The sequence below is a fragment of the Chiloscyllium punctatum genome, chromosome 5 (genome assembly GCF_047496795.1).
Source record: "Chiloscyllium punctatum isolate Juve2018m chromosome 5, sChiPun1.3, whole genome shotgun sequence".
Taxonomy (NCBI): Eukaryota; Metazoa; Chordata; class Chondrichthyes; order Orectolobiformes; family Hemiscylliidae; genus Chiloscyllium; species Chiloscyllium punctatum.
Genome location: NC_092743.1, coordinates 14,678,434 through 14,705,513, shown reverse-complemented (window position 1 = coordinate 14,705,513; position 27,080 = coordinate 14,678,434). Strand labels below are relative to the sequence as shown.

Below are 27,080 nucleotides of genomic sequence, written 5' to 3'. Positions count from 1 at the left end.
AGATTCTGGCACAATGTGTCACCAAGCCATTTTATGGTCAAAATTTTGCCCTCCTTCTAAAAGCCATTTTGTAAAATAATTGTATCAGACATGTGAGCTGTGCAAGGTTACCTTATGAACTGGGAGAAAGTGAGGACTGCAGATGCTGAAGATCAGAACTGAAAATGTGTTGCTGGAAAAGCGCAGCAGGTCAGGCAGCATCCAAGGAGCAGGAGAATCGACGTTTCGGGCATGAGCCCTTCTTCACTCATGCCCGAAACGTCAATTCTCCTGCTCCTTGGATTCTGCCTGACCTGCGCTTTTCCAGCAACACATTTTCAGCTCAGTACCTTATGAACTATCCAATTATTTTGCTAGCAGGCACCTAACTCAGCTGGGTATATTTTTTTCCATCTGATAAATGTCTTCGGGCCTGTTGGAGTGATTAGTCAAGCATACAGAGACCTGTCGATTAACTCTTCTTCCATAAGAATTATTGTCTGTCACTGTTACATCTAATTAAGAACGTGCAATGTTTTTAAAAAACTTTTGTATAAAGGAAGCCACTTTGTATCAGTACATTGGAGTAGCCTGCTGGGGCACTTGAAAAGCTGATACCCTACTCTCCGAGGTTATTAGAACCTAGTTAGTTTCACTTAGGTGTCAGTGTTATGTTGTCACAGTGATGCTATTGGTAATAGACAATAGGTGCAGGAGTAGGCCATTCTGCCCTTCGAGCCTGCACCACCATTCAATATGATCATGGCTGATCATCCTCAATCAGTATCCTGTTCCTGCCTCATCTCCACTATCTTTGAGAGCTCTATCCAAATCTTTCTTAAATGAATCCAGAGACTGGGGCAGAGCATTCCACACAGCCACCACTTTCTGGGTGAAGAAGTTTCTCCTTATCTCTGTCCTAAATGGTCTACCCCGTATTTTTAAGCTGTGTCCTCTGGTTCGGCACTCACCCATCAGCAGAAATGTTTCCTCACTCCAGAGTGTCCAATCCTTTAATAATCTTATGTTTCAATCAGATACCCTCAGTCTTCTAAACTCAAGGGTATACAAGCCCAGTCGCTCTAGCCTTTCAGCGTAAGGTAATCCCGCCATTCCAGGAATTGACCTCGTGAACCTACGCTGCACTCTCTCAATAGCCAGAATGTCTTTCCTCAAATTTGGAGACCAGAACTGCGCGCAATATTCCAGGTGTGGTCTCACCAGGGCCCTGTACAGCTGCAGAAGAACCTCTTCTATACTCAATCCCTCATGTTATGAAGGCCAGCATGCTATTAGCCGCCTTCACTACCTGCTGTACCTTCATGCTTACCTTCATTGACTGGTGTACAAGAACACCCAGGTCTCTTTGTACTGCCCCTTTACCTAAATTGATTCCATTTAGGTAATAATCTGCCTTCCTGTTCTTGCCACCAAAGTGGATAACCATACTGCATATGCCATGCATCTGACCACTCACCTAACTTGTCCAGGTCACCAGGACAATAAAGGGGATGACTAAGATTAAACTAATCTGTCTGTAAGAGGGTTTTTTTATTCCAGACTTCCAAAGAGTACGATCTCTGGGACGACCCAGAAGAGAGGCTTTACAGGTCTGATTCCCTGGGCTGTCTCAAATCTGTACTTTAACACTTTAGTTAGGGATTATGGTTGGCCAGAACGATATTTGCTTTAATTGTTTAAAATGACATTTTTCATAAATTTCATTGTAAATATTTTCTTCTGTAACTTTTAAAAACTTTGTTTGATAAAGTACTGGCAAGGAGTTCAAGTCATTCTTAAAAATCTAAATTTGCCTCTATGTTGCTTTATAACTCTGGGAAATAAGTGTTGTAAAATATATTTTATTAGTTGGGCTTGCTTAATAATAGTGGGAACTTATAGACCATCAAAATGGGTTTGATGTACACTTCACTCAGTTCGGCTACGTAGCAATTTTTGAGATTCTTAGCAAATCTGTTTTTCTGCCTCATTGACAGATCTCTAGTGGTGTTGCTCAATGAGCTTAGGTTTTGTGCATATACTGTCTATTCAATCAAGTAGTATTATGCGGAAAGTTTGATTTAATTTTTGGGAGTGTTCCTGAGACCATAAACTAATACAGGGGCAGATGTCTCAAGTACTGTATTGAAGATGAGGGAACTTTGAATTTCACAGTAAACCTTTTGGGGTGGAACGAGAGAGTGTCACAAGATAGAGGAACACAGAGGACATTTCTTCAAACTTTGTGGCATGTTTTGGGTGCAGGGATTTTAGAGGTGGTGAACCTAATTTGGGAAGTTGAAAGCTCTTTAACACAGTTTAGAATGTCAGTTTGGTGAATTTCTTGCGGTGTTGTTTGTTAGATGTTCTAGGTAAAAACAAAGACTGCAGATGCTGGAAACCAGATTCTGGATTAGTGGTGCTGAAAGAGCACAGCAGTTCAGGCAGCTTCCAAGGAACTTCAAAATCGACGTTTTCGGGCAAAAGCCCTTCATCAGGAAGATGTTAGATGTTCTGTCTATTCTCATGGACATTTCAAGTGAAAAGACACCCTTCCAAATATGTTTCAAAACAACATTATTATTCTGTTTCTGGAAACGTTTTGAAAGTACATTGACATATGTTCATAGTAACAGTGACTAAACTGTAACGTGTTTGTGATACTGTTGAAACGTTTACGTTAGGGTCTTAAAGAGATCACTTTAAATTACAATTTTAACATGGGTCCCTTTCTTCTTTTGAAGAGCTAATCGTTTTGTGAATGTGAAATATTTTGAGAAATGTATAGAACTGCTTGAAGTTTAAACTTTGATGGCAATCATATATTTTGCTGGATGGGTGATGTCTTTAGTCTCCAAAACACAGTGGGAAATGGCTTGTAGTCCTATTCTCATTGTGGCCATTGCAGTCTTTCCATGGGTCTATTGTTAGAGAATATTGCCTGTTCCCCACTTAATCTGCAAATCAAAATCTTACGGTCTGCATCGCATGCTGTTTGCCAATCTAGAACAAACTGTGAATATGCTGCTTGCATAATTTGCCTAGTACTGTATCTGCTGGCAGTTTGGGCAAATAGGAATTAGGGATGATGTGGGTCTGGCAGGGGTAAGAGTGCTGTTCCCCAATTGCCACTCATCAGCCAGGTCTGCTGCTGCTGCAGCTTGGAGGCTGCACAGTGTTTGACCAGAGACTGGAATTCTCTTGGGTCCCTTTTTGTTTTGTAAACCTGTAGGACAGTGATAGAATCCTAAGAAGGTCTGTTCTACTGAGACTGTAAGGTGGGACTGGTGCCAGTGTTATGATATTGCAACTACCTGCTCGAGTTTTGTTGGGAAGCGAATCTACCCTTTGTGTTTCATAATTGAAGTTGTGTTTTGGTTTCCTAAGCTTCATTCTTGTTGAATCAAGATGAGATAGGATTTTTCCATTTCAGGCAGTCAGCTTTGGGATCAGAACTAAGATAAATAAGTACCCTATGAGGTATGTGGTAACTTTTAAATCTTGACTCATTTGAATTTCAGTCTTCTGCTGTCACTTCAATTGATAATGTTTCAAATCCAGATCCACCATCCTATTTATGTTTTAATTCAGTTTTTTTTCACATTGTATTTATCTACATGCATGTATATAACTCCTCGATTGAAGCATTATATTCTTTGTTTTTACGTTGTAGTTGACCATAGCCGTGTGAAGCTTCAGAAAGCAGACAATGATTATATCAACGCAAGCCTAATTGTTATGGAAGAAGCTCAGAGAAACTACATTTTAACCCAGGTAGGTAGATTTAGAGTGAACCACATGAAGCGTGATTATTGCAGAGTATGATTAAAAATACAACTCTATTCCATTTTAAGTCGTCCTGAATGGTGCACCCTCTAATTTTTCTGGGGTTGTGCAGAACCTGGTAGTTTGTGACACATTGCATCCATTGGCACAATTGCAATTTGTGATGTTGCAATTTTTTTTGGAGTTTGTGTATAAATTACTAAAAGTCTGCGATTATATTTTCCAGCTACAGGTAGTCTACTTGCTAAAATAAACAAAATTGCTTGGTTCTGTAGTCTGAGGACCCGTTTAGCAGTGATGCTGTTTACATTATATATTGGACACTAGTAATTTAGGCTTTTTTTTTGTTGTCTTGAAATGTGTAACTTAAGTTTACGTTAATTTGTCCAGGTTGTCTATCTCTAATCTATTTACATTTAATCAAGTTTGAGGTTAAATTCACACTCTGTCAGCCCTTAATGCTTGAAATTTTGCACAAATGTCCAGAGGAATTCACAATGCATGAAATCCGGTCATTTTTGAGGGCACAGTCCACCAAATGACTGAATATCTGAATGGAGCATGTCTTGACTTTTTCCACTACCATAAATTTGAAATCAGTGTTGTTCACATATTTCATTATAGATTGGTAAAAGAGGAATATTTCAACAGTCACTCAACACTCTTTTTTTTCCAATTTCATAATCGATTGTCTTGGCGATTGCAGCCTGATCAAACAGATGCCACTCTTATAATTCCCCTTCTGAAAATCTACTTTCCAGGTAGTCATACAGCAGTTGAATAAATTGAAAGATTGGAGCAGTGTTGACATCACTGTCAAAAGCCGCTAGAACCTTGTTAATCTCACTTGAATAGACATGTTCTCCTAGATACTGAATTTTCAGTTTACTGATCTTGACCCTCAAAGCTTTGATTCAATTGTCGTTGAACAGCTTTCTGCAATAATTCTTTCCTCCTTATTCATGGGATGTGGGCATTGCTGACCAGGCCAGCATTTATTTTCCATCCGTAATTGCCCAGAGGGCAGTCAAGAGTCAACCACATTGCTGAGAGTCTGAAGTCATGTGTCGGGCAGAGCAGGAAAAGTTGGCAGTTACCTTCTCTAAAGGACATTGGTTTATACCAACAGTCAGCACTCAGGTTCACCAAGGGTTGCATGATCATCATGACTCTTGACTCCAGATTTTTATTGAATTCAAATTCCACCATCTGCCATCGTGGAATTCAAATCCCTGGAGTATTTTCTCTAGATTAATAGTCTAGTGAAAGTACCACTGCCATCACCTAGATTCTGGGATTTGAATCTCACCATGGTAGAAGTAATCTGGAATAAAAAGCTCGTCTAGAGCAACACCAGGAGTATCTAAAAATGAGGTCTCAACTTTGTTTAGCTGTGGCACAGGACCACTTGCATGCTAACAGCATATCCAGCAAATAAGAGACAGAGTTTAGCAATTTCACAATGAACAGATGAGATCTATGCTGTGCAGTCCTATGACATCTAGTCTTAAATGGTGGTGGACAATTAAATAAGTCACTGAAGGAGGAGGCTCCACAAATATCATATCCTCATTGATGGCACAGCCCAGCATATCAGTGCAAAAGAGGGTAAAGCATTTGCAGCAATCCTCAACTAGAAGTGTCATGGGGATGATACGTCTTGGCCTGCTCGAGAGGTTACTGCTGTAGTAGATGCCAGTCTTCCATCAATTTGATTCACTGTGTGTTATCAGGAGATGGCTACTGCAAAAACTGAGCCTAAAAAACATTCTGACATTAGTATTGCAGATCAAATCTAAAACAACCAGTTATTACATGTAAGTCTCTACTCGCTCATCAGTAAAGTGATGGAAGGAATCATCAACAGTGCTATCAAGTAAACTTGCTTGGTAACCTGCGCTCTGAAAGATGTCCACCGGTGCATTTCCTATTTCTAGAGTGTCTCAAGTCTGTTGAAATTTGGGTCCTGGAGATTTATTGGTCTTTAATTCCATCAATCTCCCTACTACTATTTCCCTAATACTGATTTTCTTCAGTTCCCCCTTCTCACTAGACCCTGTTTTCCACAATATCTTTGAGACGAGGGGAGAGGCCATTTTGGATTTGGTGCTCAGCAGTGAAACAGAACAGGTGTCAGATCTCGCTGTGGGAGAACACTTTGGTGACAGTGATCACAACTGCCTCACATTTAGCATAGCCTTGGAGAGTGAAAGGAGCAGTTACCGAGGGAAGATATTTAATTGGGGAAAAGGAAATTATGATGCTATCAGACAGGAGTTGGGAAGTACAGACTGGGAGCAATTGTTCCACAGAAAGGGCACAGCAGACATGTGGAGACTATTTAAGGAGCAGTTGTTGTGAGTGATGCACAAATTTGTTCCGCTGAGACAGGCAAGAAGGAGTAAGATTTAAGGAACCTTGGATGACGAGAACAGAGGAACTTCTCATCAAAAGGAAGAAGATAGTTTCCGTAAGGTGGAGGAAGCAAGGATCTAGCACAGCTTTAGAGGATTACAGGCTTCCTAGAAAGGAGCTCAGAAATGGACTGGGGAGAGTCAGGAGGGGACACGCAAAAGACTTGGCAAGAAGGATTAGGGAGAACCCAAAGGCATTTTACTCCTACGTGAGGAATAAGAGAATGCTCAGGGAGAAGGTAGGGCTGGTCAGGGATAGCGGAGGGAACTTGTGCGTGGAGTCTGAGCAGATAGGTGAAGCCCTAAATGAGATTTTTGCTTCGGTTTTCACCAAGGAAAGGGAACTTGTAAACGAAAACTTAGAGGAGTGGGGATACAGTCTTGACCAGATCAAGATTGATGAAGTTGATTTGCTAGAAATTTTGGAAAACAATAAGATTGATAAGTCCCCAGGTATTTATCCTAGGCCACTCCAGGAAGTGAGAAAGGACGTTTGCGAAGCCGCTGGCGAGGGTATTTGCATCCTCACTGTCCACAGCAGTTGTACCGGAGGGTTGGAAGGAGACGAATGATCCTCTTTTCAAGAAAGGTAATAGGGCAATCCCTGGCAATTACAGATCAGTCAGTCTTATGTCTGTGGTCAGCAAAGTTTTGGAAAGAATTCTGAGGGATAGGATTTATGACTATTTGACAAAGCATAATGCGATTAAAGGCATGGCTTTGTGAGGGGCAGGTCATGCCTCACAAATCTTATTGAGTTCTTTGAGGAAATGTCAAGACAGGTCAACAGTTGAGCAGTGGGTGTGGTGTATATGGATTTCAGTAAGGCATTTGATAAGGTTCCCCATGGTAGGCTCATTCATAAAGTCAGGAAGTAAGGGATACAGGGAGATTTGGCTATCTGGATTCAGAATTGGTTGGCTGACAGAAGGCAGAGAGTGGTTGTAGATGCAAAGTATTCTCCCTGGAGGTCAGTGGTGAGTGGGGTCCCGGACGGCTCTGTTCTTGGGCCTCTGCTCTTTGTAGTTTTTATAAATGACGTGGTGAGGAGGTTGAGAGGTGGGTTAGTAAATTTGCCGATGACCCAAAGGTTGGAGGTGTCGTCGATAGTATAGAGGGCTATTGCAGGCTGCAGCGTGATATAGACAGGATGCAGAGCTGGGCTGAGAAATGGCAGATGGATTTAGTAAAGGGAGGTCATGCCTGACAAACCTGTTGGAATTTTTTGAAGAGGTAACAAGTAGGTTAGACCAGGGAAACCCAGTGGATGTGGTCTATCTAGACTTCCAAAAGGTCTTTGATAAGGTGCCACACGGGAGGCTGCTGAGCAAGGTGAGGGCCCATGGTGTTCGAGGTGAGCTGCTGGGATGGATTGAGGATTGGCTGTCTAACAGAAGGCAGAGAGTTGGGATAAAAGGTTCTTTTTCAGAATGGCAGCCGGTGACGAGCGGTGTCCCGCAGGGTTCGGTGCTGGGGCCACAGCTGTTCGCATTATATATTAATGATTTGGATGAGGGAACCGGGGGCATTCTAGCGAAGTTTGCCGATGATACGAAGTTAGGTGGACAGGCAGATAGTACTGAGGAAGTGGGGAGGCTACAGAAGGATCTAGACAGATTGGGAGAGTGGTCCAGGAAATGGCTGATGGAATTTAACGTGAGCAAGTGCGAGGTCTTGCACTTTGGCAAAAAGAATAAAAGCATGGACTACTTTCTAAATGGTGAGAAAATTAATAAAGCCAAAGTACAAAGGGATCTGGGAGTGCTAGTCGAGGATTCTCTAAAGGTCAACATGCAGGTTGAGTCTGTGATTAAGAAAGCGAATGCAATGTTGTCTCTTATCTCAAGAGGGTTGGAATATAAAAGCAGAGATGTACTACTAAGACTTTATAAAGCTCTGGTTAGGCCCCATTTGGAGTACTGTGTCCAGTTTTGGTCCCCACACCTCAGGAAGGACATACTGGCACTGGAACGTGTCCAGCGGAGATTCACACGGATGATCCCTGGAATGACAGGTCTAGCATATGAGGAACGGCTGAGGATATTGGGATTGTATTCATTGGCGTTTAGAAGATTAAGGGGAGACTTAATAGAGACGTACAAAATAATACATGGCTTGGAAAAGGTGGATGCTAGGAAATTGTTTCCGTTAGACGAGGAGACTAGGACCCGTGGACACAGCCTTAGAATTAGAGGGGGTCATTTCAGAACAGAAATGCGGAGACATTTCTTCAGCCAGAGCGTGGTGGGCCTGTGGAATTCATTGCCACGAAGTGCAGTGGAAGCCGGGACGCTAAATGTCTTCAAGGCCGAGATTGATAGATTCTTGTTGTCTAGAGGAATTAAGGGCTACGGGGAGAACGCTGGTAAGTGGAGCTGAAATGCGCATCAGCCATGATTGAATGGCGAAGTGGACTCGATGGGCCGAATGGCCTTACTACCACTCCTATGTCTTATGGTCTTATGGAGTTCAACCTGGATAAATGCCAAGTGATGCATTTTGGAAGATTGAACTCGAATGCTGAATATGGGATTAAAGACCGGATTCTTGGCAGTGTGGAGGAACAGAGGGATCTTGGTGTTCAAGTACATAGATCCCTCAAAGTTGCCACCCAAGTGGAAAGGGTTGTTAAAAAAGCATATGGTGTTTTGGCTTTCTTTAACAGGGGAATCGAGTTTAAGAACCGAGGGGTTTTGCTCTAGTTCTACAAGTCCCTGGTGAGGCCACACTTGGAATATTATGTCCAGTTCTGGTCGCCCTACTATAGGAATGATATGGAGGCTTTGGAGAGGGTATAAAGAAGGTTTACCAGGATGCTGCCTGGACTGGAGGGCTTGTCTTATGAAGAGCGGTTGAATAAGTTCAGACTTTTCTCTATAGAGTGAAGGAGGAAGAGAGGAGACCTGATCGAGGTGTACAAAATAATGAGTGAAATAGATCGAGTCAATAGCCAGAGACTTTTCCCCCAGGGCAGGATTGACTGGTACGAAAAGCCATAGTTTGAAGCCATTAGGAGGAAGGTATAAAGGAGACATCAGAGGTAGGTTCTTTACGCAGAGAGTTGTGAATGCATGGAATGTGTTGCCAGCGGTGCTGTTGGAAGCAGAGTCATTAGGGACATTTAAGCGACTGCTGGACATGCACATGGATAGCAGTGAGTTGAGGGGTGTGTAGGTTACTATATTTTACATTAGAATTAAACCTCGGCACAACATCATGGGCCAAAGGGCCTATTCTGTGCTGTACTTTTCTATGTTCTCTCTCTGTTCTATGAGATGTTATTTGTGACCTTCTTTTGTAAAGTCAAAATCAAATTATTTATTTAATTCATCTACCATCTCTTTGTTCCTCATTGTAACTTGCGATGTTTCTGGTTGTAAAACTGTTTTTGACTATTGAGGGCCAGGTATTAAAATGGTTAAGCAGCTTTTGCAATCTTTTTTAACAGGAAGGCCCATTGGTTACTGTGTCAGCATTTAGAATTGCTGAGAATGTAGTCAAGGCAGTATTTGTGATTATGTAGTCTGGGAATTAATTTGGAGCTACCCACATTCCACTTGTATAGTCACCGGTTTCAGCATTGGCAAGTATTTGGTACTGCAGTGCAATGTGCCACTATGCCTACAGCAACAGACCATCCATGCTGTCATTGACTCTGATGGAAGTGACTTTTCTTTTGTTTAGAAATTAGCTGAGTCAAGTGAATTATATGAATTGCATGTAGTATCATCAAAAAAGAAACAATCTGCTGTAAAGAAATGGGAAGAAAGCATTTTATAGTGTACCTTTTTAGATGTTTGTTCACTTTACTGATGCAAATATGAAAACTTCACTCCAATTTAGCACCTAATTGAAAACTCAAATATGCTGTCTATTAGATATCAAAATGAAGACAATTGGCTTGGAATATCTCTGCCAGATAATTTCAACTCAAAGTCGACAATTCCACTGAACTGAACAATGGGAGTCATGGGCTGAAGGAGTCCTCTTCTTATTTAAAAAGCAATTGTGATTTGATCTTCTCTACTGAAGACTGGCTGACCTATTTTTAACATGCACCACAATTTCTAAAGCCTTGTGCTGATGTTTATTCTTCAATAAAACATAACAGGAAATGCCTACAAGGAGTTTGTTGATTTGGGGCATGACAATTTCAACAGATGCTGTTCACATTTATTTGTACACATGGACACACAGACACTGCCAGTAGTCATCACTGTATATTTAAACAGGGTAAAACCTCATTTGTTCGGTTATCCCAAATTCTAGCTTAGAATGCTGATACCAACCATAGTCCCAAATGTTGCCTTTGCTGAGATTAATTAATCCAGCATAAACTGAATCTGTGCCACTTCCAGTGCCCCTCAAACTTGTATTTTACAGTTGGTATCAAGTTAAGTCACTTAAGTTTATTTGGACATCAAGGATTAAAAGTAATGTAAATTAGAAGGCCTTAGCTTTGTGTCACTGCTCATTTGATTAAGAAGTTGCAAATGGATTTGCCCTTTCCCTATTCAGTGCAGTTCCAGCTAATAAACAGCTTTTTACTCAACTCTGCGCAGATCATTGTGTAAAGGGCTCTTGGAGCACAGTGGTTGTATCTATCTCTGAGTCAGGAGGCTCAGGTTCAAGTCCCACCTGTTCCAGAGGGATCTCTGAACAGATTTATTACAAACTATGCAGAACATTGTGCAAGGGCATGAGGGCTCTAGAGTAACCTTGTTATGGACCTGCCATCACTGTATGGGTGGAGTTATGACACACACTGGAGTCTGGAACAATTGCATCAAACTATAAAATAACGTAAATACCAATATGAAGCAGTGAGATTAATCCTTTTTTGGCTCAACAAGTCCACACCGACTCTCTGAAGAGTAACCCACCCAAACCCATTCCCCCACCCTATTACTCTACATTTACTCTGAACTAATGCACCTAACCCCCACATCCCTGAACACTGAAATTTAGCATAGCCAATTCACCTAACTTTGCATTGTTATATTTAGTTTCTATCATACCACACCTGAGGAAGGAGCTGAGCTTCAAAAGCTTGCAATTTCAAATAAACCTGTTGGACTATAACTTGGTATCACTTGCTTTTTGACCTTAGTTTTGGTAGTTGATTTTTTTTGTTTCATTTTCCACAGGGAAGTTGAATCACAAAACACAACTTATCAAGGTGTGGAATAATTGTCGTTCAATAAAATTATAGTTTTGTTGGAACTAAGGTCTTAAAGATTGCAGTATTTTATAATTTTGTTATGTCTCAGCATTTATCATATCAACTAATTTTAAGCAATTTAATTTTTTTCATTTTTACTTTTTCCTTTCTCATTTTTTTTGAAGGTACAGTGTAATTATGAATCTGCGAACCTGTGCAGTTGCTTTGTCAGTTGGGATGAAGTTTCTTCACATGGTTTGTTTTGAACCTGAATAAGCTTGCTGTTTGGCAGAAAGAGAAGCTTAAATGCAAACTGTGAGGACATTGCAGTCTCCTGGTAGTTTTGAAGGTTAGAGCTGCTGAACAAATTACATTTGGTCCTTTCCTGTGCAATAAAGCATAAACATTGATAGAAAGGCAAATTAATATAGGTGCTGGAAATTTGAAATAAAAACAGTGCTGGAAAACTTAGCAGACCTGATGAAAGATCTTATATTTGAAATGTCTGTTTCTCTCTCCATAGATATTCAGTAAAACTTAGGTCCGGCTGCATTTTTGAAGAGGGGAAGTAATATAGTGTAACTTAGGATGTTACCTTTCTTCCTTATCTGAGATTTATTGGTTTCCTTTATGGTGAAATAAGTACGTAAATAGAGATCTCAGAAATAGAATGGTACACACTTTAATGTGCTTACCCCCAGGTATCAACCCCACAGCTTTTTGCAACACGAAGCTGAGTGTAAACTTGAGAATTTTAACATAGGTAATGATAGCTCTGCATAGAGACAAAGCAGGAAAAGTCTCGGCAGGGGGGGAGGGAATGTTTGTTTTAACTTCAAAATACTTGAAGTCCTGGATGTTAAGTTGCCTGGTACTATAAGGTCAAGAAGCAAGGTTAGGCCATTCAGCCCATGGAATCTGCACTGTCATTCAGTTGTCGTTCATATAGACAATAGACAATAGATGCAGGAGTAGGCCATTCAGCCCTTCGAGCCTGCACAGCCATTCAATATGATCATGGCTGATCATTCCCAATCAGTATCCTGTTCCAGCCTTATCTCCATAACCCTTGACTGCACTATCTTTAAGAGCTCTATCCAATTCTTTCTTAAATGAATCCAGAGACTGGGCCTCCACTGCCCTCTGGGGCAGAGCATTCCACACAGCCACCACTCTCTGGGTGAAGTAGTTTCTCCTCATCTCTGTCCTAAATGGTCTACCCTGTATTTTTAAGTTGTGTCCTCTGGTTCGGCACTCCCCCATCAGCGGAAATATGTTTCCTCCTGCCAGAGTGTCCAATCCTTTCATAATCCTATACGTTTCAATCAGATCCCCTCTCAGTCTTCTAAACTCAAGGGTATACAAGCTCAGTCGCTTCAGTCTTTCCATGTAAGGCAATCCTGCCATTCCAGGAATTGACCTCGTGAACCTACGCTGCACTCCCTCATGTCTTTCCTTAAATTTGGAGACCAGAACTGTACACAGTACTCCAGGTGTGGTCTCACCAGGGCCCTGTACAGCTGCAGAAGCACCTCTTTGCTTCTATACTCAATTCCTCTTGTTATGAAGGCCAGCATGCTATTAGCCTTCTTCACGACTGCTGTACCTGCATGCTTGCCTTCATTGACTGGTGGACAAGAACACCCAGATCTCTCTGAACAGCCCCTTTACCTAATTTGATACCATTGAGGTAGTAATCTGCCTTCCTGTTCTTGCCACCAAAGTGGATAACCAGACATTTATCCACATTAAACTGCATCTGCCATGCATCTGCCCACTCACCTAACTTGTCCAGGTCACCCTGTAATCTCCTAACATCCTCATCACATTTCACCCTACCACCCAGCTTTGTATCATCAGCAAATTTGCTAATGTTATTGCTGATACCATCTTCTATATCATTAACATATATTGTAAAAAGCTGCGGTCCCAGCACGGATCCCTGCGGTACCCCACTGGTCACTGCCTGCCATTCCGAAATGGAGCCGTTAATCACTACCCTTTGTTTCCTATTAGCCAACCAATTCTCTATCCAATCTAGTACTTTGCCCCCAATACCGTGCGCCCTAATTTTACTCACTAACCTCTTGTGTGGGGCTTTATCAAAAGCTTTCTGAAAGTCCAGGTACACTACATCCACTGGATCTCCCTCGTCCATCTTCCGAGTTACATCCTCAAAAAATTCAAGAAGATTAGTCAAGCATGATTTCCCCTTCATAAATCCATGCTGACTCTGTCCTATCCTGTTACTATTATCCTGATGTGTCGTAATTTCATCCTTTATAATAGACTCCAGCATCTTTCCCACCACTGAGGTCAGACTAACTGGTCTATAATTTCCTGCTTTCTCCCGCCCACCCTTCTTAAAAAGTGGCACAACATTAGCCGCCCTCCAATCCTCAGGAACCGACCCCGATTCTATTGAACTCTGGAAAATAATCACCAGCGCATCCACGATTTCCCGAGCCACCTCCTTCAGCACCCTGGGATGCAGGCCATCAGGTCCGGAGACTTATCAACCTTCAGACCTAACATTCTCTCCAACACCAAATCCTGGCAAATATAAATTCCCTTAAGTTCAGGTCCTTCAGCCACTGTTCCCTCAGGGAGATTGCTTGTGTCTTCTCCAGTGAACACAGATCTGAAGTACCCATTTAATTCCTCTGCCATTTCTTTGTTCCCAGTAATATATTCCCCTGTTTCTGTCTTCAAGGGCCCAATTTTTGACCTAACCATTTTTTTGCCTTGGACATACCTAAAAAAGCTTTTACTATCCTCCTTTATATTCTTGGCCAGTTTACCTTCGTACCTCATTTTTTCTCTGCGTATTTCCTTCTTACTAATCCTCTGTTGTTCTTTAAAAGCTTCCCAGTCCTCAGTTTTCCCACTTATCTTCGCTAAGTTATACTTTTCCTCTTTTAACTTTATATGTTTCTTAACTTCCCTCGTCAGCCACGGCCGCCCATGTCTCCTCCTGGGATCTTTCTTCCTTTTAGAAATGAACTGATCCTGCAACTTCTGCATTATACACAGAAATATCTGCCATTGTTCCTCCACGGTCTTCCCTGTTAAGGTATTGCACCATTGAACTTTGGCCAGTTGCTCCCTCATAGCTCCATATTTCCCTTTATTCAACTGAAATATTGTCACTTCCGATTGTACCCTCTCCCTCTCAAATTGCAGTTTGAAGCTTATTGTATTATGGTCACTACTTCCCAATGGCTCCTTCACTTCGAGGTCACTGACCAATTCTGGTTCGTTACACAATACCAGATCCTGAATCGCCTTATCCCTGGTCGGCTCCAGCACCAGCTGCTCTAAAAATCCATCTCTGAGGCACTCCACAAAGTCTCTTTCTTGAGGCCCGATACCATCCTGATTCTCCCAGTCTACCTGCATGTTAAAATACCCCATAACAACTGTAGTAACATCTTTGCGACAAGCCAATTTCAGCTCCTGATTCAACTTACATCCGACATCCAGACTACTGTTTGGGGGCCTGTAGATGACTCCCATGAGGGTCTTTTTACCCTTAGTGTTTCGAAGCTCTATCCACACTGACTCTACATCCCCTGGCTCTAGGCCCCCCCCGCGCAAGGGGCTGAATATCCTCCCTTACCAACAATATGTTAACTCCATTCTGATGCCTTTTGTTATCAAGAATTTCTGTCTTAAAGATGCTGAATGACTTGGCCTCCACAATCTTCTGCAGCCATGAGATCCACATTAACCACCCTCTGACTGAAGAAATTCCTCCTTGTCTGAGTTTTAAAGAGTCATCCCTTGGGTCCTAGTCTCTCTATGGAAACATCTCCATATCCACTCTATCCAGGCTTCTCAGTGTTCTATAAACTTAAATGAGATTTCCCCTCATCCATCTAAACTTCATAGAGTCCAGACCCAGAGTCATAAACCACTCCTCATGGGATAAGCCCTTCATCCCCAAGGTCATTCTTAAGAATCTCTCCTGGACCCTGTCCAAAGGAAGTAAATCTTTCTTGAATCTAAGGCCCAAACTGTTCTTAATATTCCAAATTCGGTTTGGACTTGAACCTTGTACAACCTCAGCAATTATTGCGTAGCCCTCTTGAAATGAATGATAACATTGCATCCTCAGAATTCCAACAAACTTGGCAGGCATGACCTCCCTTTGACGAACCAGTGTTGACTGAGCCCTGTTTTACCATGCACTTCCAAGTACTCTGAAATCTCATCCTCCATAAATCTAAAATCTTACCAATAACTGAAGTCAGGCTAACTGGCATGTAGTTTCCTGTCTTCTGCCTCCATGCCTTCAGAAACAGGGGTGTTATGTTAACGATTTTCCAGTTCTCTGGGACCCTCCCAGGCTCCAATGATTCTTTTACAGTCACCACCAACGCCTCTACAATCTCCTGAACTATCTCCTCAGAACTTTGGAGTGTAGTCCATCTAGTTCAGGTGACTTATCCACCTTCAGACCTTTCACCTTCCACAGTACTTTGTCCTTGGTCACTTTCTCCTTTGTCATGGCTATTATATTCAACTCTTCCTCTGATTTCCTTGACTTTCCAGTGTGCTGCTGAACTCTTCCTCCATGAAGACTGATGGAAAGACTATTCAGTTCCTTTGCCATATCTTTGTTCCTCATTGCTACCTCTCCAATCTCAATTTCAAGGGATCCATTGACTACTCTTGCCTTTTTCTTACCTTTTTTATCTATCTTTTAAAAAAAACTTGCAATCTTCTTTTATATTTCCAAACTTCATTTTCTTGACAGTAAAATCAAAAGGCATGCATGTAACTTGTCTAATGACGTTTTAAAACTTTGTTGACTGATATTTTCTTCCAAGTGGAGGAAAATATGAACTTGAAAGAGTGGTTTATTGTAATATGGATTTGACTGGAGATCCATCTTACTTTTAGTAGTCAACTTAATATTTTTAAATACTTTATTGAGTTAAATTAGATATCCAGTTTATGATCACGACATGACTGATTTAATGTTTTCTAGAACCATTTGTGCCTTTGTGTGGATTGCTTGATTATTGCCTTGTGCATATCGCATTTCAAAACTGAATGAGTCACTTGTATTGGTGGGTTGTTTTGCAAGTGTTGAATGAACCCAGGTGTCGGAAACAACTTGTATTAATCACCAGAACAAAATAGTTTTCAACTCGTTCAGTTATGGCTTTTTCCAAATTCAAGGGGGGGGGGAGACATTTTCAAGTAAATTCACACCAAGGCAAAAATTATTCAGTGGTTATCTTCCGTAAATTTGAGAAGTTTTCAGTCTCAAGGTTTTCTGTGTACTATTTCTCACTCTTTGAAACAAAGTAACTATTATTCCAAAGCTATGAAGTGGAGCATTCATTGAATAACTGCTTAAATATTAGCTTTTAACGTAATGATAGGTGGTACATAAATAGCAGTCTTTTGTTTTGATGCATGCTGGGTAATTTAACCTCAGATCTGCATGACTTTGGGGTGGATGAGAGTAATAACATTTTCCAAGCAGGAGCCCAATCCCCAAACTTCCTCATTTCTGCTTTTTCTAAGTCTGGATGAAGGATATATGTGCACTTGCACTTGGGGTGGGTTAGTTGTTAAGAACTTTTCATGAGGTTAACTTCTTTCATTTTAGCATTGTTTCTATTTTAGATCTGTTGGCTGGTTTGTTTTCAGGCTTCTGAAAACTGGCAGGGCAGTCAAGGCAAGAAGGACTAATTCAATAAAGTAAATGGCTTTGCAGCGCTGGTTGTGCACCAAGCGAGGAGGAATCTGGGCACTATACGCTTGCCCTATAAATCAATTGCTCCAACCCCTCTCTCTGAACTTAGTTGTTCCACTGTGCTGTTTTTCTGGAGCCTGCCTGCCTTGATATCCAAGGTCAGTCATCTAGTTGACATAGAGCAGGCAGTCTGGAGGAGAAAATCCCATTTGAAAGCTTCTCTCCCTCATTTCAAAAATCAGACCTCCCTATAAATATCCGGGCCCCTGGTGATTTACTGTGTTCGTTGGTTGGTTTGATAAAGCAGGAGTTTATCATAGTAATCTATTATTTGTCATGTATGCATTTTGATAAGAGGTAATTCTTTACCCCCTTAGGGTACATCATAGGGAATGAGGTCTTGCTTGTGCTTGTGAACCTTTCCTTAAGCTGTGCAGGAAAAGATTGTGGACTGTGTCTAAGTTGTAAAACTGGGTTTGCCTGATTTAGCGCAGACTCCTAGAGATATACAGCATGGAAACAGATCCTTTGGTCCAACTTGTCCATGCTGACCAGATATCCCCACCCAGTCAAATCCCGCCTGCCAGCGTTCGGCCCATATCCCTCCAAACCCTTCCTATTCATATACCCATCCAGATGCCTTTTGAGTGTTGCAATTATACCAGCCTCCGCCACGTCCTCTGGCAGCTCACTCCATACATGTACCACCCTCTGCGTGAAAAAGTTGCCCCTTAGGTGTCTCTTATATCTTTCCCCTCTCACCCTAAACCTATGCCATCTAGTTCTGGACTCCACCCCAGGGAAAAGACTTTGTCTATTTATCCTATCCATGCCGCTACATAATGAGTAGAAAGTGAGGATTGCAGATGCTGGAGATTAGAGTCGAGAGCGTGGTGCTGGAAAAGCACAGCAGGTCAGGCACCATCCGAGGGCAGGAGGAAAGCTGAAGGGCCTAGGCCCGAAATGTTCATTCTCCTGCTCCTTGGATGCTGTGCATGTCTGGCACCACACGCTCGACTTAGTACAGATTGGCTAGCTTTTGAGGTTGATAACCATAAGCTGAAAGCACATGACACTCAATGTGATGAACAGCAGTAGATATTTTGTTAATGCTTTCATGGGATGTGGGCATTACTGGCAAGACCAGCATCTGTTGCCTATCCTTGGTTGTCCTGGAGCGGTGGTGGTGAGCTAACACCTTGAGCCATGACACTGACTGTGGTGTAGGTCCCATTGACATTGCAGTTTGGTAGGGAATTCCATTATTCTGACTCTGCAACAGTGAAGGAACAACAGCTTAGTTGCAAGTTGGAAGTAGGGATAGAAATATGGATGTACTCGCAGATGATGCCTGTTTCATATACCCAGCAAAATAGTCATAGAGCTGTACAGCATGGAAGCAGACCCTTCGATTCAGCTTGTCTGTACCAACCAGATGTCCTAAATTAATCTAGTCCCATTTGCCAGCGCTTGGCCCGTATTCATCTCAACCCATCCTTTTCAGATGCCCATCAAGGTGTCTTTTAAATGTTGATTGTACCAGCCTTCACTTCCTGTATCAGCTCATTCCGTGCACACACCACCCTGTGCATGGAAAGGTTGCTCCTTAGATCCCTTAAATCTTTCCCCCCTCATTTTAAACCTATAGTTTGGACTTCCCCATCCCGGGGAAAAGATCTTGGCTATTCACTCTATCAATACCCTTCATGATGTTATAAACCTCCTATAAATTCACCCTTCAACCTCTGAGGCTCCCCCTAGTCAGCCTGTCTCCCTATAGCTCAAATCCTCCAACCCTGGCAACATCCTTTAAATCTTTGTGAACCCTGTCAAGTTTCACAATATCCTTCCAAGAGCAGGGGGACCAAAACGGCGTATTCCAAAAGTAGCCCAACCAATGTCCTGTACAGCCACAACTTGACATCCCATCGCCCGTACTCAATGAACTGACTAATAAGGGCAAGCATACTGAATGCCGCCTTCACTATCCTGTCTACCTGAGACTTCACTCCAAGGCCTCTTTGTTCAGTAACCTTCCCAGGACCTTACCATTAATTGTATAAGTCCTGCCCTGATTTGCCTCTTCAAAAGTGCAGCACCTATCATTTATCACTCCTCAGAACAGCGTAGCACTTTTTTGTCTTTGTTGAAAGATCAGAGAAAGGCATGAATGCTGTAATGGAGGAATAACATAGACACAGAAGAAGTGGGGCTTTGAGTATTAATTTGATTGTTTTAATAAAAGAAAGGAATAAAGTTATAGAGGCTTAATTTAATAATATTTTCAAACCTTAGTTTGAGTGATTGTGGCTTGGGGTTTTTTTAAGGGCTCAATGAATGAACATTGCAACTTTGTTTGCATTGCATTTGTTGAAAGTCACATGTCTTGTGATAACAGCTTGTTTTCTAAGTGCCCCACCTGTTTTTGACTGTCAGCTTTTAGTTTCTGTTTGGAGATTGCTTGGATTTTTCAGTTGGCCAACCTGTGAAAGGATACTTCCCAGCTTAGCATTCCTGTTTCTGAAAAACTTCTTGGTAAGGCTTCACTGTGACACTGGAGCCCTTGTCCGAGCTGAACCTGCATTATTCTCCTGAAGATCATGTGTTTCCTGAGCAAGCTACATTGTCAAAGATCCAGAAACATCTTGTTTTCTAACATCGGTCTTTGTGTACCAGGATATCAGATCAACAGTGATTTGAACGTTCCTACATTATCCTTGTTTTTCTAACTTCAAAAGTTAAGACATATTGGCTAGAGTGTGTTTTTGATTAATCATTGCAAAGTTTTTTTGTTACCAAGTAAGTGTGAGTGTGAATATGTATCTTTTTAAAAAATATATTAATGTAATTATATTGCCATCTGACTTGCCAATGCCTGTCCCCAATTTACAGTGCAAAAATCAGGAGGGTGATAATCCCCAATTGCCTGGTTGAGTGCATTCCAACAATCAAGGAGCTCACCACCATCCAGGACAAAGCTTGCTTGATTGGCACCATATCCACTCCCTCCACATCCATTGCTCAATAGCAGTAGTGTCAAATTGTTAGAATTACCTCCCAAATAGAATTACCTACCACATGTTCTGCAGTGGTTCATGAAGGCTGCTTACCACCACCTTCCTGAGGGCAGCTCTGGTTGGGTAAGAAATGCTGGCCCAGCCAGTAACTGAAACATTCCATATCTGAAGTTTTAAAAAATTGTATTTAAATCAAGTATTTATATTTTTGCTTTAACAAGTGTTTGCCAGTTTTGCATCACCATGGCATAAATTTTATTTCTGTTTACTGAAGAAACTTCATTGATAAGCTTTGTTTTTGAAGTTTAATATAGAGTAATATCACTTACCTGGAATCAGAAAAGCAGTTAGATTTATTTTGTGACCTGTGGAGTCATGGGACTGGGGAAAATCTGGTCTAAGTTTAAATGTAAATGTTTCCATCTGGGTTGTTAAACCCCCAAACTACATTAATGTTATTTGATTTTTGGCTTGGATATGTCAATATCCATGAAAGTGTGTTCTTGAAATATCAGTGTAAAGGAAAGGAAAGCTAATCAAAAAGAGTGCAGAGAGGGGCATGGTGACTCAGTGCTCAGTTAGCACTGCTGCCTCATCGTTAGGGACCCGGCTTCGATTCCGGCCTCTGGTGACTCTGTTTGGAGCTTGCGAGTGCTCCCTGTGTCTGCATGGATTTCCTTCAAGTGCTCTGGTTTCTTCCCACATTACAATAGATGTGCAGCTCAGGTGAATTGGCCATGCTAAATTGCCCATAGTGTTAGGTGCATTAGTCAAGGCTAAATGTAGGGAAATGAGCCTGGGTGGGTTTGGAGGATCGGTGCGGATTTGTTGGCCTGAAGGGCCTGTTTCCACACTGTAGGGAATCTAATCTAATATAATTTAATCTAATCTCTGAGGTCCTTTTTAAAATACACTTCCCTGTTTAAACCTTATCAATTGTATGAAAATGAAGGACAAGAATGGCAGGATTCGAAAACCTTGCACGACAGGACAAATGATCAGCTTAGGCAAAACAAAGGAAGCATACCTGTTTGTCAGGCAACTAAAAACAAAGTCCTTGAAGAATAGAGAGAACGTGGGAAGGAGCTTAAACAGGGCGTTAGCAGGCTTTGAAATGCCCTTGGCCAGCAGGGTTGAGAATACAGAGGCATTTATACATATGAGGAGCAAGAGGGTAAAGAACAAGAAGGCTCACTCAAGGATAAATGAAGGAGGTTATGTGTGAAGCCAGAGGAAATGGGCAAGATCCTTTACAAGTACTTTACATCCATGTTCACCAAAGAGAGACACATGATAGATGTTGAGATTAGGGAAAGGCGAGTGAATACTCTCAGGTAGGTCAACATGAAGGAGGAAGTGTTGAGTGTCTTGAAATACGTTAAGGTTAGCAAGTCTCCAGGGCCAGATGGGATCTTTCCCAGTATACTGTGGGAGGCAAGGGAGGGAATTACTCGGGCCTGAAGTTATCCTTGCATCCTTTTCGGCCTCCGGTGAAGTTCCAGAGGACTGAATGACCAATGATGCTCCTTCGTTTAAGAAGGGAAACTGGGATAAATCAGGTAATTACAGGCTGATGAGCCTGATGTCAGTGGTGGGGAACCTGTTGAAGATATTGCGAAACAGGATTTATTCATATTTGGAAGCAAATGGACTTGTTAGTGATAGGCAGCATGGGTTTGTGTGGGGAAGGTCATGTCTCACCAATTTGATGGAGTTTTTGAGGAGGTGATGAGAATGATTTGAAGGAAGGGCAGGGAATGTTGTCTATGTGGACTTCAATAATGTGTTTTGATAAGGCATCTCATGGCAAGTTGGTACCGAAGGTAGAATCTCTTGGGATTTAGGATGAGCTGGCCAGATGGATACCAAACGAGCTCTGTCATGGAAGGTGGAGAGTAGTGGTGGAAGGGTGCTTTTCGGACTAGGGCTTACTAACTAGCCAGTGTTCAGCAGGGATCTCTTTGTTGTTTGTTTGTTTGCAATGAATGATCTGGAGGAAAGTGTAGTGGTCTTATTAGTAAGTTTGCAGATGACACCAAAATTGGTTGCAGACAGTGAGGAGAATTGTCAAGGTGTAGATAGATTGCAGAATTGGGCAGAGAAACGTCAGATCGAGTTTAATCCGGACACGTGAGGTGGTACATTTTGGAAGATCATATTCAGGTGCAAATTGTACAGTAAATGGCAGGACCCTTAGCATTGACACAGAGGGCGTTTAGGTCCTTAACTCCCTGAAAGTAGCAACAGGTGGATAAGGTGGACAAGAAGGCACATACAGCATGCTTGCCTTCATTAGTTGGGGTATCAAATATGAAAGTTGGCAATTTGTTACAGCTGTACAAAATTTAAAGTTATGCTACATTTGGAATATTGCATGCAGTTCTGGTCGTCCCACTACCAGAAGGAGGTGGATGCTTCGGAGGAGGTGCAGAGACATTTACCAGGATGTTGCCTGATCTGGAGGGTTTTATTTAGAAGGAAGAATTAGATTGGGATCGCTTTTACTGAATAAGCAGAGGCTGAGGGGCAAAAACCTGCTTTTGGAGATCAGTTGCAGATCAGCCATGATATTTTTAAATGGTGGGTTAGAATGAAGGGATAAATTATCTAATTCTGCTCCTATGTATTGTGTAGTGTGAAGAAATTTCACATTTACAGGTGTAAACTGTTTTCTTTGTGCCAAAGCAGTTGCATTTCGCTATTTTAAAATGAGATTGATTCTACTGTATGACTGTCTATGCATTTTCTAACAGGGCCCACTTCCCAACTCTTGTGGTCACTTCTGGCAAATGGTATGGGAGCAGAAAAGCAGAGCAGTTGTGATGTTAAATCGCGTCATTGAAAAAGGATCAGTAAGTGAATCATTTCTTTAATGTTTGTTTAATAATTATACCTTAAAATTAACTACATGAATTTAGAGTTAAATTTTTTTTAATAAAGAAAAATTCCACTTTCTGAAATTTAATGCAAATGATCATTTCAGTAAACTGCAAACAGAGGGGCATCTTGCATTCCTCCCCTACTTGACCTGTGCAAGTGAAATGGTGTGATGATGCATTATTTTTTTTAATTCAAGATTTCCTGTGTTTGGAGACAGACCCTCCCACATCATTCCACATAATGCATGCCATCTGGTGGAAGCACTGAGTAGACTTATAACTGCTGTCCCTGAATGACAATAACGCTGCATACCTTCTGTTCGCTTGATAGCATTATATTGACATGATAAGTTACTTGCCTTCTCTTTGGGTTTTCTTTTGGTTAAGCCAGTGTTTGATGCTTGCAGACTCGCTGCCATGCTGAAGATTTAATAAAGAAACTATACGTAATTTTTTTCCAGTGCAGGGTATATATTTAACACACAAAGGTGCATCCCATGTGCATAAATAAGAACAGAGGTAGATGCAGGAGTAACCCAGTTAGCCCTTAGAACCTGCTCTCTACCATTGAATGACTGAACTACTTCACCTCCATTTTCCTGTACTAATTCCATATCCCTGAGATTTTTAGAATGTAGAAAATTATCAATTTCAGACTCAAACTTGGTGAGCTGCCTTCTTTGACCACTGCAGTCCATTTGGTGTAGGTAGGATGTTAGAGAATGAGTTACAGGGTTTTGAAGGAATAGCAATGTATTTCCAAGTTAGGATGATGAGTGGTTGTAGATAGTGGTGTTCCCATGTATCTGTTGCCATTGTCTTCTAGATGTTGGTTTTGGAAGGTGCTGTCTAAGGAACCTTGATGAAGTTCATAGTGAATTTTTAGATGGTTTACAATGCTGCTGCTGTGCGTTTGAGGGTGCCAAACAAGCATGCTGTTTTTTCCTGGAAGGTGTCAAGCCTCTTGAGTGCTGTTGGAGCTGCACTCATCCAGACAAGCAGGAGGGTATTCCATTTCACTTGTGAATTGTGTTTTTGTGGATGGTGCACAGGCTTTAGGGAATCAGAAAATGTGTTTCTTGCCTCTGTTTTTGTAGCTGCAGTATTTATATAGCTAGCCCAGTTCCATTTCTGGTCAGTCATAACCTTGTAAGATGTTCATACTTGGGGGTTCCAGTGATGCTAATGCCATTGAATGTCACAACCAGATTCTCTTATTGGGCAAAAGTGAGGACTGCAGATGCAGGAGATCAGAGTCGAGAGTGTGGTGCTGGAAAAGCACAGTTGAACTGGTGGCATCTGAGGAGGAGGAGAATTCTTGCTTCGAGCGTAAGCTCTTCATCTCTCGTTGATGGTCATTGCTTGGCCCTCGTGGCATGAATATTACTTACCATTTGTCAGCCTAAACCTGGATATTATCTAGATCTTCCTGCATTTGGATATTGACTGCTTTTGCAGCTGAGTTGGGAATGGTGCTGAACATTGTGCAATTCTGAGCAAATGTCCCCACTTTTGAGCTTGATATTTTAATCAGCCTGTTCAGAGATGTTATGGCACACTTCTGGAGCAGGTGGGACTCAAATCTGTGCCACCTGGCCCAGAGTTGAGGATGTTACACTGCACCACAAGCACTCTACTTTTGACAGTATGAGGGAAGATAGGCCAAGTTCAGAATCTCAAAGAAGTCCTACAGCGATACCTAGAGCCAAAGTAACTGACCTCCAATAACAATCATGTTCATTTGCAGCAGGTATGACCCAACCAGTTGAGAGTTTCCCCCAATTTCTATTGACTTGCTCTTTGATATCACGGTTGTGAAATGTGTGGCCTGACTGAGCATCTGAGAGCAGATTATTGTGGGGGAAAAACAAAACTCTGTAGCCATTAAAACTGTCTGCACTAAGCGATTGGTGCCCCAACGCCATTGGTATCGTTGACTTTCTGTTCTGGGAATTGCTGCTGTGCGTGCACACTGGTGGTCCAAAAAGAATTTAAAGAAATAGTGGGAATGCTAAAGCAAATGCTGCATGAAATCATTGTTGCACCTCATCACTTCACTGATGACTAAGAGTTGACTGATGGGGAAAGAAATTGGCTGGGTTAGATTTGACCTGATTTTTGTGCATAGTATGTACCTAGACAAGTTTCCACTTTGTCAGGTCGATGCTACTGTTGAAACAGTACTGAAGCAGCTTGGCTGGGGGAACAATAAGTTCTGAAGCACATATCTTCAATGTTATTGCTGAAATGTTATTAGGGCCATAGTTCTTACAGCATTGCGTTTCTAGGTATTTCTTGATAGGATGGAATGAATTGAATTGACTGGAGATTGGCACCTAATGGGTTCTTGTGAAGGAGGTTGGGATGGATCATTCACTGAGCACATCTTGCAAATTCTTCTGCCTTGTCTTTTGCACTGATGTGCTGGGTACCACTATCATTGAGGGTGGAAATATCTTTAGAGTCTCCTCCACCAATTAGTTTGTTTAATTGTTCACTATAATTTGCATTTGGATATAGCATAATGGCAGAGCTTAGATCTGACTTATTAATTGTGTAAATGCATAGCCTTGTTTATTGTGGCACACATGAGAGGAGTTCCTCAATGTGTAAACAGAACTTCTTTTCTACAAGGACGGTGTGGTGTTTAGGGCCCAGCAGGGATCTCATGGCAATGGCAATTGCGCCCTTGCTTTTCTGGGGCAAGCGCAGGACCTGGCGTCTGAAACGGTGGCTGCTAAATTGGCGGATGTGATGTCAGAGACATAGGCCCAGCAGTGAAAGATGCCACCTGAGGATCGGTGACTTCATTGTTGGTTTTGTCTGGTATTGGCTGTGCTGAAGTTTTGGTGGAAGGGCATCACAGTGACACTGGGATGGGTCCTGAAGCAAGAGTTGTGACAGTGACGTTGGTTGGTCTGGCACAGGTGGTGAAGGAGAATTGGCACAACAGTGAAAGATGGCACCTGAAGAATGGCAACTTCAATTTTGGTTGGGTCTGGTGCAGGTGGTGTTAATCAGGAACTGCACTGATAGGATTCTCTTTAAACTGTATCTTTTGTATTATTTTTATTATTCTTAAAACGAGTCAAAATAACATTGGATCATGGTGACAGTGTAGACATTTTCATTGTATTTTGCTGTTTATCTCACCGTAAAATACACACAACAATAAAATCTTTTTGTACTTTCTTTTGTTCTTTTTCTCTGTCATGCAGCAGGGAGATCAGTGCGGTTCAAGTATGTTTTCTCACATGTTGATTCCTTCACCACTTGCCACAGACCCATTCGAGCAGCACTCAAGCTTGGTCAGTAGCAGCACTTGCAAGCCACAGTGATTGGCCTTAGTTTTTGCTGCCCTTAGTGGTGTTCAACCTGCAAGGATGCAGGATTTCCTTCCGCATATTTGACCTGTTCCCATGAGACCTTGTGGTCTGGAGTCAGTTCTGAGCTTCCACAGCCATCTAGATTAGAGAATTTTGAACTTTGACCACCAATCTGAGTGAACATTGCAGTTTCATTTAAACTGCATCTTGCTCATCTGAATGAATGTGATTTCACTTGACTCAGCTCCAACACTTTCTCCATTTTGCATTTCTCTTTTTTTTTCTTGATGCTGAAATGATTCCATCAGAGCTGATGACCCAGTGTTAGCTCACTGAGTGGAAGAATGGCTATTTGTAAATTTGTAAACTTTTCGTCAGTGATTCTATCATGTTATTAACACAAATCTATTTTTAGATGTATGATGAAGGTAACCCATTGCAAAAGGACTTCATTTAAGGATATTAAAGTGCAATCAAATACATGATTTTTCTCAAAAATTGCTTAGAGATAGATCATTATGTGGGGATGTGGTGGGTGGAAGAAATTCCCATCTTGGAGTGCACTTGAGTGGCATTAAAATTTAAATATGGAGGATTTGCGACTCAGAATGTAAGATGTCTTGCTAGACATGTTATTATGCCATAGATTTTACTGAACACACAAGTTGGATCCATAACACAATTGTCTGCTTTTCAATTTTTTTACCTGTCTCCCAAATGGAATTCCTATAATTGTGAATGAATTCCTGGCGGCTTACATGCAGATGCAGCAAACAATTAGGCTGTTGCTATGTTAGCCATTACTGCT

At 41.7% G+C, this 27,080-nt stretch overlaps 1 protein-coding gene across 2 annotated transcripts in view; it reads left to right on the top strand.

Annotated features, from left to right (window-relative positions):
- Positions 1-27,080, top strand: part of LOC140476896 (tyrosine-protein phosphatase non-receptor type 2-like) — a 94,908-nt gene that overhangs the window by 34,087 nt on the left and 33,741 nt on the right. For both annotated transcript variants that reach the window (XM_072569794.1, XM_072569792.1), the window contains exons 3-4: positions 3,653-3,753; positions 22,821-22,919. In XM_072569794.1, coding sequence (XP_072425895.1) covers positions 3,653-3,753; positions 22,821-22,919 — 200 coding nt within the window. The remainder of the gene's footprint in view (positions 1-3,652; positions 3,754-22,820; positions 22,920-27,080) is intronic.